Here is a 15,897-nt window from a genome sequence, read left to right as displayed (position 1 = left end):
AACTATTACTTCTATTAGACCAATATTTGTTCGAAAATAGTTGAAAATTCAGAGCTAATGTTGTAATCCATTTGATTCTTTCTTCCATTTCTTTCCATTCATCCAGAAAGACTCTACAGTGTGTGTGTGTATGTGTGTGTGTGTGTGAGTGTGTGTGTGTGTGTGTGTGTGTGTGCGCCCCTGTGCTCTACTTGCTTTGAACTCCAACACGATTCCACATGGCCCAGAGCCTTCACTTCCCCAGACCAGCTGTCTGGAGAATTAGAAAGAAGGGTACTGGCTCTGGAAAGCAACTGCCGTGTCCTTTTACACGGATTGATTTTCTAACGCTCGCTCAGATGTGAAAGTCGTTCAAGCAGAACAGGGAACTTTTCTCCTCTTCCTGGCCTTATCCTTTCAGCAGAGCTCAGTCACATCCCAACGTAAGGAATCAGTCGGGAAATCCTTAACAGATCGCACATTTGTTTTCAATCAGTCTGTGTCTGAGTGGGTTTCCTCCGGGTCCTCCATGTTACGTCCATCTCTCAAAGAAGGACAGGTGGATTGACTACTCTAAATTACTCCTAGGTCTGAATCTGTGTGTGCATGCTGCCTTGTGATGGACTGGAAACCCATCCAGGGTGTATTCTCGCTTCACACGCAGTGTCCCCGGGATAGATTCCGGAGGGCTTCGGGATCTAGGGTGCATCGTTTGGACACTAGCCTATGCCTGTGCATTATGGGAGTTCATGAGTATAATGGAGAATTTTCATTATGTCATTGGACATCGCTACAAAATGGCAAAGGATGCAGTTTCAGACATATGTTATGGGTGCATGCTTCCTTCGAATAAAGCTGATTCGATGGAAATGTGTTTCCTTACTGTGGATTTTAGCATAATGTGACTCTGAAGCAGCAGTTTGCTAATAGCTGCTAGTAGCAACTCTATATTAAACCATCTGCTAGTGTGAATTCCATTAAAAAAATTATATTCACAGGTATACAGAAAAATATTTTTGATTTGTAAATGGCACACTTATCTAGAGCTTTTATCCAAAGCGCTTTACACTGTGTCTCATACACCCATTCACACACACACTCACACACCAATGGTAGCAGAGCTGCCATGCAAGGCACTAACTTGCCATCGGGAGCAACTTGGGGTTCAGTGTCTTGGACACTTTGGCATGTGGAGTCATGTGGGCCGAGAATCGAACCGCCAACCCTACGATTAGCGGACAACCCGCTCTACCACCTGAGCCACAGCCCCCCAAGACTTGTATGTGACTTCTAAGATTTGTATGTGAGTGTATGACAGAAAGCATTATAGACAGTAAAATTCTTCTGACCAGATGGGCAATCCCCTGACTGAATACTGTATGCTACTAATCGCAATTTGGAGTTGCCGCTGGACAGGGAACTCTCTACTCTCTGTTGTGTTGTGTTGTGCTGTGCTGTCTGTGTGTTTTTCTTACTATATTACCTCCCATCAAAATTTTTAGACTGATGGTATTCTCAGTCTGTGACCTAGTGAACCAGTATCGGGATGTATTTAATGATAGAGACTTGAAAGTACTTCTTTAAGTCGCTCTGGATAAGGATGTGTGCCAAATGCCATAAACGTAAAGGTCATGTGAAAAAATAAGTACACCCCATGGAAATTATTGGCTTTTTTGACATATTTGGACAAGTAAACATTTGATCCTCTTTGAAACAGTGCCTATTAATAAAGGTGATACACTCTACAGTCTATCAAATGACACATAAAATTCACAATTTAAAAATTGGAAAAATTAAGTACACCTCTGCATTTATCACACATTCAAATCCATATAATTAGAATCAGATGTTGAAGATTGGGTGCCAGTGATTAGAACCTCTTTAGGGAGTGCAGGTGAAACCTGACTTATTTATTCCTCTCTCATATCTAGTGTCTGGTGTTCCCTTTGCTATGGTGGTGTGTGGTGTCATCATGCCAAGATCTAAAGAGGTCTGTAAGGCCTTCAGAAAAAAGGTTGTGGATGCCTAGGATCCTGGGCAAGGGATTTAAAATGATACATCATTTCACTGTAAGGAAAATCATCTACAAGTTTTCAAACAACTGCCCATTTGTCCAGGACTGGTCGTCCCAGCAAATTCAACCCAAGAGCAGACCATCTGATACAAAAAGAATTCTCAAAGAACCCTGAAATTTCATCACAGGATCCGCTAGTAAGTCTTGCAACTGTTGGTGTCAAAGTGCATGCTTCTACAATCAGAAAGAGATTGCACAAATTTGAGCTGCATGAGAGTTGTGCCAGGAAAAAGCCTTTGCAAGACTACAGTTTGCCAATGAGCATATAGGCAAAGACCAGGCCTTTTGGAATAACGTGCTCTGGACATACGAATCAAAGATAGAGTTGTTTGGCCAGAGTAACAGCAGACATGTTGGCGCAGACCAAAGACAGCTTTTCAGGAAAAGCACCTCATACCAACTGTGAAGCACGGGGGTGGAAATGTTATGGTTTGGGGTTGCTTCGCTGCCTCAGGGACTGGACAGCTTGTATTCGAGTGTTTGAAGATAATGTGAAGGCCATCTGTCTGAAAGTTGAAGTTGAACCGAAAGTGGACCTTTCAACAGGATAATGATCCTAAGCACACTAGCAAATCCACCATGCTCAGAAAAAAAAGAAATGGAGGGTTACGGAATGGTCTAGTCAAAGCCAGGATTTGAGTCCTATTGAATTACTGGAGGGGATTTGAAACAGGCAGTACAGTACAAGTGCAAGAAAACCCTCAAACATCTTGCAACTGAAAGAATATTGCATGGAAGAGTGGTCAAAATTTCCAACAAACCTGGTGGACAGTTATACAAAACGCCTACAAGAAGTTACTTCTGCTAAAGGGGGCAACACTAGCTTCTGAGTCCCAGGGTGTACTTACTTTTTCCACAGAAAAATATCGCATCTATTGATTTCTGTTGAATAAATAATTGAAAAATCCTTGTGGTTTTTGCTCAAGTATGGTATTTGTTCAACTTTATTAATAGGCTCTGTTTCAAAGATGCTTAAATGTCTGCTTATCCAAATATAAAAAAAGCCAACAATTTCCATGGGGTGTACTTATTTCTTCACATGACTGTGTGTGTGTGTGTGTGTGTGTGTGTGCGTATATATATATATATATATATATATATATATATATATATATATATAATATAAACAAATCAGGAGTTTATGCAGAAATAAATCTTTGTTTTTCTTTGTTTTTCTGGCCATTTTCATCCACACACGCCCACATTCCTGTCCATATTGCCTAGAGGCAGCTTCCTGCTCTCCTCTTACTGCCAGCGTTTGACTGCATTTCCATCCGGTTATCTGAACACGACACAGGCTGCTTGGTCATCACCCAGGCTTGGACATTGTAGGCATTTCAGCAGACAGTGGAGAGCGAATGTGGTACAATTAGTTGGACAGATATAGCTCTGCTGACACATGAACCCAAGTGTGCCGTCATCTCTCCATCCGCCTCCTCTGGTCTTCCCCTCTACAGAGTACAAACTTTATCCTCTAATCTAACCTGTTATCTCTGTACTGCTCTGTACAGCCTTCACTTCCTGTGGCATTGCAATAAAAATATCCTAACACACAGCGAGTGCACCTCTGCCCTCGCGGTGCTGAAGTGGTGAAGTACCGATGGAAGAAACGTACTTAATGCAATAATACTCATGATAACTGGTATAAACATTGATAAAAATGAATAAAAGATTTTTCCCACAGTGCTGTTGAATTCCTGAATCTGATTGGTCAGAAGGTGATGAATCACAGGTTTATAGGAATGTCCTCGTTGTAATACATTACCGTTGCTATAGCAACAGCTCATTTACATAAACTTTTAAGGCAAACGGTCCACATTAATCTAAGGTTCAGATTTCTTAAAATGTGGTATCTTTTTTACTGAAGAGCTGAGACGTCCTATGAGGAGATATTTGTTTAACATTTATGGAAGGAGTATCCAGTGTCAGCACTTTGTTACAGTCAAAACATTTTCTGCAAGGGAAAGTCTTCAGGACAGAGGAATTTGTGCTTTCTAGTTTAATGATAAGCTGAGTTTTTTGCTTTATTAACATCAATGGAGAGAATAATTTATTTTTTTAAATCCAGGGTGGTGACAGATGCTATAAAGTAAGTAATAGCAGGAATGAACTTCTCTCGTGGACGGTCCACAACAGTAAATGCAACTAGAAAAGCATCAAGAATAAATAATTTGTTGGTGTATGAGGAATAAAATACTTCTGGATATGCTGTTTGGGGAACACAATGGCTTAGTGGTTAGCAAATTTGCCTCGCCCCTCTACGATTGGGGGTTCCATTCCCGGCCCTAGTCTGTGTGCATGGAGTTCATATGTTCTCCCCGTGCCATATATATATATATATATATATATATATATATATATATATATATATATATATATATATATGGACAAAAAGTTGTGATAATGTAAAGTTTTAGTCTGAAGTATATATTTGTAATCCTCAATTGTGTTTATTTTAAATTAACGAGAGAAAAAATGGCATTTCTTAACAGGACAACCTTTGAATGCTGTAAAACAATGAGCTTTTCAGAGCAAGCTGTAGATATTGGATTGAAAATAGTCCATGGCATTATGCTCTTGACAGTTATTAGAGATTAGTTTGAAGCAGTTTGAGGTAAGGAAACAATATATCCTCATGCTGTGTAAAAAGTGATCACGTACAGCAGCTGATCTGTACATGAGGTCCGTGAAGAATGGCCAGGAATTTTTCATTCGGTTACTGTGATGGAAATCCCTATTGAGCTCTATAGTTATTAGCTTATTTGACTGATGGACTGAATCCAAACCAAAATAACTTTAAAAAAAAAAAAAAAGGCTATCAATAGTGGTGGAAAGTTCAGGAATAGAAAGCGCTGTGACTCTAACAAAGAAAATATTGAGAAATAATCGGGAAAAGCGTGTACACACTATTGAATAACTAATATTTGAAGAGATGGATTACTTATATATAAAATAAATCTGTCTGTGGAATTTATTATTATTATTTTTTTAATATTTAAAGGCATCCCTGATCTACAATGTCAATTAAACAGCCTGTTCTTGGTTCATGGGTGCATCTAGTGCTGAATACTCACTAGAGAAAGCTAGAAGAATGGCTTATGAGACTTGTTAGCAAAAACCTTTCATTTTAGATGCGCTCTGAGTCTCAGCTCACTCAAAGAAACCAAACTGGTAGCGCATGGTAGTTTTAAAAGCGCCAGATTTGACCCATCACGTCTTATAAGTTCTATTTGCTGACAAGTCTAAATGACACAAGAATAAGGTGGACCATCTGGTGTCTGCACGTTAACGGTGTTTACCCAGAGTCACCTTTTCTGACTCAATGTTCAATTATAAATAAATCAATCTGTTCAGTGTTTTGAAAAAAACGACACGTTTCTATGTTCACATTTAGGATCACATGCAATCATTAACCCTGTGGCTTTTACTGTAAATAAAAAAAAAGTTATACCATTGCTGATGCATCTTCATGCTTCTGTGGAAGAGGTTTGTGTATGTGTGTGTGTGTGTGAGTCCTTGATGGGTCTGAATAATTTGCTCTGACTAAAAAAAAAAAAAAAAGAAAAAAGAACATAATCAATATGGAGATTACAGAGATGAGGACTCTAAAACAAGCCGAGCATTGCACTTCCGACAATTACACCTCTCCCTTACTTAGGTATGGCTAATTAAAAGGAGAGACAAAAAGAGAGACGGAGAGAGAGATTTTCTACTTGATAATTAAGGTGTTTGACAGCTTAAGTGTGAGCATCGTGTTAGCGCTGCATGGAGAGAGATGAGGGCAAAATGCTATTAGCCGCTTACATCATACGCACAATTCTGCTAAGTTTAGAGCTGAAAATGAAGCATGACATGACAGGTACAAGGACGGCCAGTACAAATACATCCACGTTGATAAGGACAAAAAGAAAAGGAAATGGCGTTCAGTTAAATCCACTTTGGCTCTGGCCGGACCTCAATTCACCTTTCACAATTCACAAAGACTGTCTATGTTATGCCAAGGTCAAGAACACAGTCATCGCTCTCTTTTTTTTTCCCTCTTCCTATCTGTGTCTCTGTCTCAAATCTCTCAGCAGGTATTCTCCAGGAGACTGAGGGGAGAAAAAAAACCACACGGGGGAATTTAAAGAGAAAAAGGAAAGTGCTTTTAAATGAATGGATAAATGGATGGGAGTGTGTGTTAGACATTTTGGTTAATTAACATGTACTATTCCAAAGCAGAACAGCAGGGGTGTGTAGGAGTGTGTGCGCATTTTGGGCTACAAGAGAGAGAGAATGAGTGTGAGAGTGAGAGTGAGAGAGAGAGAGAGAGAGAGAGAGAGAGAGAGAGAATGAGCACGAGAGAACAAGCATTGTCTGTGTATCCTGGCACAGTGGATTGACCATGTTGAATCGTCTCCCAATTGGACAGTGTCGTTTTATGCTTTATTTGTTTAAAGTAGGGGTGTCCAATCTTATCCGGAAAGGGCCGGTGTGGGTGCAGATTTTCCTTGCAACCAGGCAGGAGCCACACCTGATTCCACCTGTTTAATCAGTTGATCTTGGCTTTCAATGGGTGTGGCTTCTGCTTGTCTGGAATGAAAACCTGCACCCACACCGGCCCTTTCCGGATAAGATTGGACACCCCTTGGTCTAAAAGATGTGCCACTTAAATCTAACCCTAAAGACTCGGGTTAGATGTAGATGTAGCACTGAATTAGCTGCATTAATAATTATGTCAATGGAAGGCCCTTACAAGGATAGTAAGACAAACTAGATCAAAATAAGACAAATTACACCTTCCCCATTCGTTAGTTTTAAATGGTATTTTACTGAGGAAAACTAATACTTACTGTACACACAGCTGGCTGTTTATCAGCTGCATCCACATTTACCATAGACATATCTAATCTGCAATTCATTTCCCGTGTACTGCTTGACTCAAAAGAAAAACAACGGAAGTAAAAAATAACTGCAGTTTCATCTTACCTTCGTATATACGACCTCTCATTAAATGTGTATAGAGATATTCTAAATAAACGGAAGTACGGAAGGAAGTAGCAGAGATCATCGGTGCGTCTGGAGAGGGTTTGATGCCAGTACGATTAGCTTCTGCTGCTAATAGCTAAACAGAGCCAGGCATGTAACATATAAATCAAACAACCAATTTCCAAACTGATGAGCGCGTTATTTAATGTGTTTAACTAGTTAGAAGAAGAAATGAAGATATGCTGATATATAGGGATATGGTAGTGCCTCTGGTATGTGTATGTAGCTAGTGCAGTACAGAGCACGCTGCTAATCTGCTAATAATGCATATACGAAGGTCATTTTCACCTGTTTTTCACTTTATTAAAACAGAATTTTATTTTTAATACATTTTCAAGACACATAAATTGTATACTGTAGTAAATTGTATGCTGCAAGTTAAACATTTTGGCTACGACTGTTAGAACCGTCAGAACTGGACCGGACAGATTGTACACGCCCACAAGAGACAACAGTGGCGCTCGCCCCACGGCCACAAAATACAAACTTACAAGTGACACAAGTACGGAAGCGCTAAGCACAATGCATAATTACCATTTTTTCTTTCATGTTTTCTCGTGATCACGACTTTGTTTTCTCGACATAACAAAAGTTGTTTACTCGTACTCTCGACATAACAAAAGCTGTTTACTCATGATCTCGACATAACAAAAGCTGTTTACTCGTGATCGCGACATAACAAAAGTTGTTTACTCGTACTCTCGACATAACAAAAGCTGTTTACTCGTGATCTCGACATAACAAAAGCTGTTTACTCGTACTCTCGACATAACAAAAGCTGTTTACTCGTGATCTCGACATAACAAAAGCTGTTTACTCGTGATCTCGACATAACAAAAGCTGTTTACTCGTGATCTCGACATAACAAAAGCTGTTTACTCGTGATCTCGACATAACAAAAGCTGTTTACTCGTGATCGCGACATAACAAAAGTTGTTTACTCGTACTCTCGACATAACAAAAGCTGTTTACTCGTGATCCGACATAACAAAAGCTGTTTACTCGTGATCGCGACATAACAAAAGCCGTTTACTCGTGATCGCGACATAACAAAAGTTGTTTACTCGTGATCTCGACATAACAAAAGCTGTTTACTCGTGATCTCGTCATAACAAAAGTTGTTTACTCGTACTCTCGACATAACAAAAGTTGTTTACTCGTACTCTCGACATAACAAAAGTTGTTTACTCGTGATCGCGACATAACAAAAGTTGTTTACTCGTACTCTCGACATAACAAAAGCTGTTTACTCGTACTCTCGACATAACAAAAGCTGTTTACTCGTGATCGCGACATAACAAAAGCTGTTTACTCGTGATCTCGACATAACAAAAGCTGTTTACTCGTGATCTCGACATAACAAAAGTTGTTTACTCGTGATCTCGACATAACAAAAGCTGTTTACTCGTGATCGCGACATAACAAAAGTTGTTTACTCGTACTCTCGACATAACAAAAGCTGTTTACTCGTGATCTCGACATAACAAAAGTTGTTTACTCGTACTCTCGACATAACAAAAGCTGTTTACTCGTGATCTCGACATAACAAAAGCTGTTTACTCGTGATCTCGACATAACAAAAGCTGTTTACTCGTGATCTCGACATAACAAAAGCTGTTTACTCGTGATCTCGACATAACAAAAGTTGTTTACTCGTGATCTCGACATAACAAAAGCTGTTTACTCGTGATCGCGACATAACAAAAGTTGTTTACTCGTACTCTCGACATAACAAAAGCTGTTTACTCGTGATCTCGTCATAACAAAAGTTGTTTTACTCGTACTCTCGACATAACAAAAGCTGTTTACTCGTACTCTCGACATAACAAAAGCTGTTTACTCGTGATCTCGTCATAACAAAAGCTGTTTACTCGTACTCTCGACATAACAAAAGCTGTTTACTCGTGATCGCGACATAACAAAAGTTGTTTACTCGTACTCTCGACATAACAAAAGCTGTTTACTCGTGATCTCGTCATAACAAAAGCTGTTTACTCGTGATCTCGACATAACAAAAGTTGTTTACTCGTACTCTCGACATAACAAAAGCTGTTTACTCGTGATCGCGACATAACAAAAGCTGTTTACTCGTGATCTCGACATAACAAAAGCTGTTTACTCGTGATCTCGACATAACAAAAGCTGTTTACTCGTGATCTCGACATAACAAAAGCTGTTTACTCGTGATCTCGACATAACAAAAGCTGTTTACTCGTAATCTCGACATAACAAAAGCTGTTTACTCGTGATCTCGACATAACAAAAGCTGTTTACTCGTGATCTCGACATAACAAAAGTTGTTTACTCATACTCTCGACATAACAAAAGCTGTTTACTCGTACTCTCGACATAACAAAAGCTGTTTACTCGTGATCTCGACATAACAAAAGCTGTTTACTCGTGATCTCGACATAACAAAAGTTGTTTACTCATACTCTCGACATAACAAAGTTGTTTTCTTGTTATCTTGCCTTAAGTTTCTCGTGCTCTCGACATAAAAGTTGTTTTCTTGTGATTTGCTTGAGTGAGCCCCTGACCAAAGTAAAAATGCATCTGTTCATCCATGATGCTGAGGGACTGCGCTAAGCTTTTGCTGCCTCCAGAACGACATGTTATGTTGAGTACACAGAAAATTTAAGTCGTGATCACGAGAAAACAAGAGAGAAAAAAGCATGGCCGCTTAGAGATTTCCGTAGAAGTGTTAGGTGGGGCGCACAGTGGCTTAGTGGTTAGCACGTTTGCCTCAAACCTCCAGATTCGGGGGCCGTGGCCCTGTGTGTGCCGAGTTTGCATGTTCTCCCCGTGCTGTGGGGGTTTCCTCCGCCAGTCCAAAGACATGCAAGTGTCCGTAGAGTATGAATGAATGTGTGAAAGTGTATGCGATTGTGCCCTGCGATGGATTGGTGTACCCCACCTTGTGCCCGATGCTCCAGGTTTCCCCGCGACCCTGAAAAGGATTAAGCGGTATAGAGGATGGATGGATGGAAGTGTTAGATGGACCTATTCATAATATGACCGACAAATGTAGATATTATTTAAATGACATATTTAATATACCGTCATTGTACAGTATGTCTAAACTGCTCAGGCTTTTAAGATTACTCTTAAATTGGTTCATACAATTGAAATATTTTCTAGTGCAGATCCCTATTGTACTTCTATTCATAATTCTCAACTCTACTAAAAAAAAAAAAAAAAAAAAAAAAAAAAAAAAAAAAAAAAAAAGGTGTTTTAGAAGATTTCGGTTGACTGGTAGAATGTGCTGAGCTGGAAATTTACTTCACGTGTAACATTTCAGCACGCTGCGCATAAGGACTGAAAAAACAGTGGGGAATGTCATTGCTTTCAAAACAGGATAAAACCTGCAGACACAATTAGACAAGATTGCCCTTTAAACACTGCTGTTCCATAAGATACCCGCAGACTCCTTCTTTACCCCCTCCACTTCCTGCCCCATTCATGCGTTTTTCCTCACATACATTCTTTCTCGCTCATTAACTCAAACACTCGCTCACTTTCCCTCCCTCTCGGACTCTTCGGATCAGTAACGAACGCGCACGAGCCGACATAGCTAGGTGTGAGATTTGAAACCTGCTTGAGATTTTATCATCTTCAAGTGAACATTTGTGACTATTTATGCCACCACACTTCAGTACAATCCGGCTGCTACGGCCAGGTACTAATTAATACAAGTGAATTATTTTGCCTGTGCAGAATCAAAACAAACCGCACAAATGTGGATGCGCAGTTGGTGCATCATCCTTTAATGAGCTGGGTTTATGAAACGAAGTACGAGAATCACGCTTTGAGATCAGCTACTCTGTGTGGAGCTTGACATGTCTCTGTGGGGGTTTCCGTCAGGTTCCCCAATTTCTCTCCAATTTGGTCAATTCCCACCGCAGACATCCGAGACATGCGAAGCGCATCTTTTCGAACACTCAGGGGAAAGCGCTATCCGCCCTCTTCCGCATACATGAGCTTACAGACGCTCACGGTTTGCTAGTGTCGCTGTGATTGACAGAGGAGAGAGAGTCAAGCCAATTTTGCTCCCTTACACATAAATGCCTATTCAAGCATTACAATTACATTGCTTTTCACAGAGGACATAAAAATGACTGCCTTGTGCCAGATTCTTATTCATAAAAAATAACTTGTACACACATGTTCACGTATACACTCATTGGCTTGCTTTACTCACACAATCCACACCTTTCTATCGGGCACATGCGCGCCCTCTCTCCTTTTCTCTCTTAATACACTGAGTGCAACAAGCACACTGTGTCACACACACACACACACACACACACACACACACACACACACACATATACGATGTGTGAAAATGCGGACAAAGCAGACAGACATTCATTACAACAAATTAACAGATGCATTATCAAAACCCCATGCACTTCCATAGATTTACACAGGCACCAAAACACACACACGCACACACACACACACACACAAATAATCCCCAAAATCTCTCACTCACACACACACGAATATTCCCCAAAATCTCTCACTCACACACACACACACAGACACACACAGGAGACACACACACATACGCACACAGATATTCCCCAAAATTATAGCACTGTAGTGGATAAAAAAGTCTCGAGCATTCCAAGACAAAACATTTCCGTTCTGAAATTGTGTAAATCACTCAGAATATGTAGTATTACTCACCTCGAGCAGACGACAGCAGGGTGCCTGAGAGAGAGAGAGAGAGAGAGAGAGACAGAGTGAGAGAGAGAGAGAGTGTGAGAGAGAGTGAGAGTGAGTGAGAGAGAGAGAGAGTGAGTGAGAGGGAGAGAGAGAGAGTGAATGAGAGAGTGAGTAAGTGAGGGAGAGAGAGAGAGAGAGAGTGAGTAAGTGAGGGAGAGAGAGAGAGAGTGAGTGAGTGAGAGAGTGAGTAAGTGAGGGAGAGAGAGAGAGAGAGAGTGAGTGAGTGAGAGAGTGAGTAAGTGAGTGAGTGAGAGAGAGAGAGTGAGAGAGAGACAGACAGAGAGAGAGAGAGAGAGAGAGAGAGAGTGTAAGTGAGTGAGTATCAGTATCAGTACAGCAAGTTGTTTCTGCACAAGCGGACATCAACAAGGTTTCTCAGTAAGGTATCATTTACACTGAAGCCACTCCGGACATCACTTTCTGAAATGCTCGGTTTCATCCCTGACTCTCTTTCAAAGGGTAATTAAGTTTAAAATCGTTTATATGATATCTAACATAAGAAAACAAATCCAAATGGTTCAGTCCGTTACTGAATTACACTCCATGTGTATCTGAGCTGCACACACATGAAGATCCGCATCTCCCTTTTCACTAAAACCCAGAACCTCACAACGAGAGCCATACAGATGTTTCTCCCCTTTTCAAAATGTTCCAAGCCATCACTTTGAATTTATGGTGATTATATTGAGAAGACATAGCACAGGAAGACAAACTGCTGCTCACTTTGTGTGTGTGTGGGTGTGTGTGTGTGTGTGTGCGTGTGTGTTGTGAGCTACAATTCTTCACTCTGCATTCCTTGTTTTGTGACGGCCCTTTTTTTCGTCTCTGCTTTTAGGCAAGGCGAGAGAAATCAGACCAATTTTTCCCGACGTGAGCTTATTTGAGGCGCACACACTGTACTGTATGTTCTCTGCTTGAAAATACATTCTGTCAGAAACCTCAAGCTGCCTCTCGCCATCCTCCATGCCTTGACGTCGTCATATAGCCGCACTCTACATCCAAAGGTTCCGTCATTAACGATTAATTACTAATGAATGAATTAGTGCGCTCGTTCTAATACGGTATTGTTTCTATATCAGCTCATACTCACGTACTTTGTATGTCGGACATTTCACATATTGTAAAACTAACAATAAAGTAAAACTGTTGTTTAACAAAGAAAAATGTATAATCCTTGATGTTATTCCATTTCTTTTTAATAGACTTTGACTGTTACAAAGCACTGGGACTCCTTCCATAAATGTTAAAGTGCTTTTCAGAGTTTCTCAGCATGGGAATATCTTCACGACAGAGGAGCTTACACGTTCTGGTTTCTCAGTAAAATGACACGGTGCAATTTTCGAGAGTGCATGAGATAGAGAGAGAGAGAGAGAGAGAGAGAGAGAGAGAGGAAATGGAGATCACTTACATTTACACTATACGTGATAAACAGGAACTACCTTGTCTCTTAAGCATTCCTCAACATTAAATCTTAACTATAAAGCGTTAAAATGTGTGACGTGCCATTCATTCATAAATTCTTCACTGTAATCATTGACAAGTCGCTGTGGTATAAGTGGAATAAGTCTCTCCAGATCTAGCAGAAATATACGATCTCTCATGTTATTCCTCATGTACTCATGTAACACCTTCTGACCAATCAGATTTGAGCATCCAACACTGCTGTGGTATAATCCAACATGGCTACTGTGATGCATTTCAGCTGTTCAGTAATGTTTCTGATGAAATCCGATGAGAAACGTTTGATCTTAATCCTGTACAGATGGTCCAACTGGCTTAATCGTATGGTGTATAATGAATTAAAATGACGTTATAATGAGCAGGTGAGAAATATCATCAATCTACAGAAGACTGCGTATCTATTCTAATACTCTTCAGCTCTCGAAAACACAACCTAATAAAAACACAATGACATCGCCGAGAATATTCACACCATGCATGGTGTGGAACAATAATCCCTGTCTGTGTGGAATTCTGCATTAATAGTGTTTGCGGTAGGTACGGAGAATGTTGAATGTTTCACTCTCTGAAGGAAAGCCTTGTGTCGTTACAGGCTAATTAGTCGTGTTGGTTATGAAGGGAAAAAAATGACATGCTTTATTATTTCATATCCAGCCTTTGTTTTGGATAATTATTACTAACGCAGGTGAAAACAACAACAGGCATGTTATTTGCTTTATTATGTGCTGAGCGTTCACAAAGCCTTCCATAAAGGTATGGACAAGAAGGGGACGGATGTGAAATCAGCGGTACTGATTCTTAATTCTTCATTGATGCCTGAAAAATTGCTTTTGTGTTTTTGATTCCTAGCACGAAACATACAGCATATAGTAATCTAGTTATTAGATGCATTCTGCAGGGGATATTTGGCTGGTGCTTGATCAGAAATGAAATGGAAACCTTGATTTATGTTGATTTAAAAAAAAGAAAAAAAATCCACTATGATCAACTCTTGACCTTTAACCTTGGCCTCACACTATCATGCTACTTCTAACACTATGTTCTACTTCATCTCCTGTCACGGCTGTAATAATCCTCTGAGATTCTCCTCACTTTCTTCTGATATCTGTTTTTAAAATCAGCCTATAATCAGCAGAACATGAAGAGAACTCTTGGTGTGTGTGTGTGTGTGTGTGTGTGTGTGTGTGTTTTTCTCCCCCTGGACTGTTCTTCGCTATTGCTGAGTGTTGTCAGAGACCTGTAACCGTGTGTGACTGAGCTAATATTTTAAGTTTCATACAGTTCCACCCAAGCATTCAGCACTGCAAAGCGTACAGGAAAGGATTTCACACTGCAGGCAAGGGCAAGGAAGAAGTACAATCATAGCGATTTTTGTACATACACACACTCCAAACTGTGGGAATAGGAAGGCACAGTCTCTGCTGTTTCACATACACACACTACAGTGTGCCGACAGATTGTAAAGGTAATTCAATTTCCCCACAGCTGAGCCAAACCGCAGCGGAGTCCAAATGATCTCCATCAAGCCCAGAATTCACCACTGAGTCTGTGATTTTCCCAGATGGACTTTCACGAGAGCGAGACAGCCATCCACATCCATCCGAGCAAAATGAAATAATTCTAGTTAAAAGTTATCGCTGACAGGAATAAGCACCACTGAGGGACCTTACACTGTCCATGTTCAGTTTCAAGATTGTCTCTTGACTGTACATTTCCAAGAACTCAGGTTACAGAAGGTTAGGATAAGACGCAAAGTTCATGCTTTTAGCGTCTCTCAAAGGTTCTTTTCGTTCTGAGATGCATTTCACTCTCATTAATATTCGCACAAATGTGGCAGATGGTTTCTGGTTTGGATTTACAGTCGTGCACAAAGACAACACTGGAAATTTAAATCACATTTACTCTATTTACATTTGGGGATATCTTATCTTATTATATATTGCTGAATATTTTTATTTTAATGCTGGGAAAACTTTTCTTATGGTCACATTTTCTACGATATATACTGTATTTCTGAAACAGAGTTCTCCAGGTTCTGCATGTATCTCAATCGGAAGTCAAGTCCTAGTATTCAAAATTCAGCATTTGAAATCTAAAAATGGATCAAATCTGAATGCTATAATTAAAGATCTCCGTCCAATTCCAGTCCAATTCCATTTACAGTGTAATTTACTGATGGAAAAACAAAATTAGCTCTTTGGTTATCAGCATCATCCACATCAGTCTCTTCACTGGTCTGATCAAAAATACATATGGGTGTGACGGTGAGGCGTTCATAAACTTCTGGTCATGTAGTGTAGCTAGCATGATAATGATAACGAGTCTTTATTTGTCACCTATACATTACAGCACAGTGAAATTCTTTTCTTCACATGTTAGGATGCTGGGATCAGAGCGCAGGGTCAGCCATGATACAGCGCCCCTGGAGCAGAGAGGGTTAAGGGCCCAACAGTGGCAGGTTGGCAGTGCTGGGGCTTGAACCCCCGACCTTCCGATCAGGAACACAGAGCCTTAACCGTCAAGCCAAGGATAGAAAGTAGCCTAAATAAAAATGTAATAATCGATTTGGTAAAATAAGTCTAATAATATTGTATAATATTGATCAAAACCCAATTTATGTCTGTTTT

At 40.1% G+C, this 15,897-nt stretch overlaps 1 protein-coding gene across 3 annotated transcripts in view; it reads right to left on the bottom strand.

Annotated features, from left to right (window-relative positions):
- cdh4 (cadherin 4, type 1, R-cadherin (retinal)) overlaps window positions 1–15,897 on the bottom strand; it is a 429,819-nt gene that overhangs the window by 112,224 nt on the left and 301,698 nt on the right. For 2 of the 3 annotated variants that reach the window (XM_017451081.3, XM_017451085.3), the window contains one exon: window positions 11,771–11,794. The exons of the other annotated variant lie outside the window; for it this stretch is intronic. In XM_017451081.3, the coding sequence (XP_017306570.1) occupies window positions 11,771–11,794 (24 nt within the window). The remainder of the gene's footprint in view (window positions 1–11,770; window positions 11,795–15,897) is intronic. 3 annotated transcript variants of the gene reach the window in all.

This window comes from Ictalurus punctatus, chromosome 21 (genome assembly GCF_001660625.3).
Source record: "Ictalurus punctatus breed USDA103 chromosome 21, Coco_2.0, whole genome shotgun sequence".
NCBI lineage: Eukaryota > Metazoa > Chordata > Actinopteri > Siluriformes > Ictaluridae > Ictalurus > Ictalurus punctatus.
Note: the sequence above shows the minus strand (reverse complement) of the source record. Positions and strands in the feature narration are given on the sequence as shown.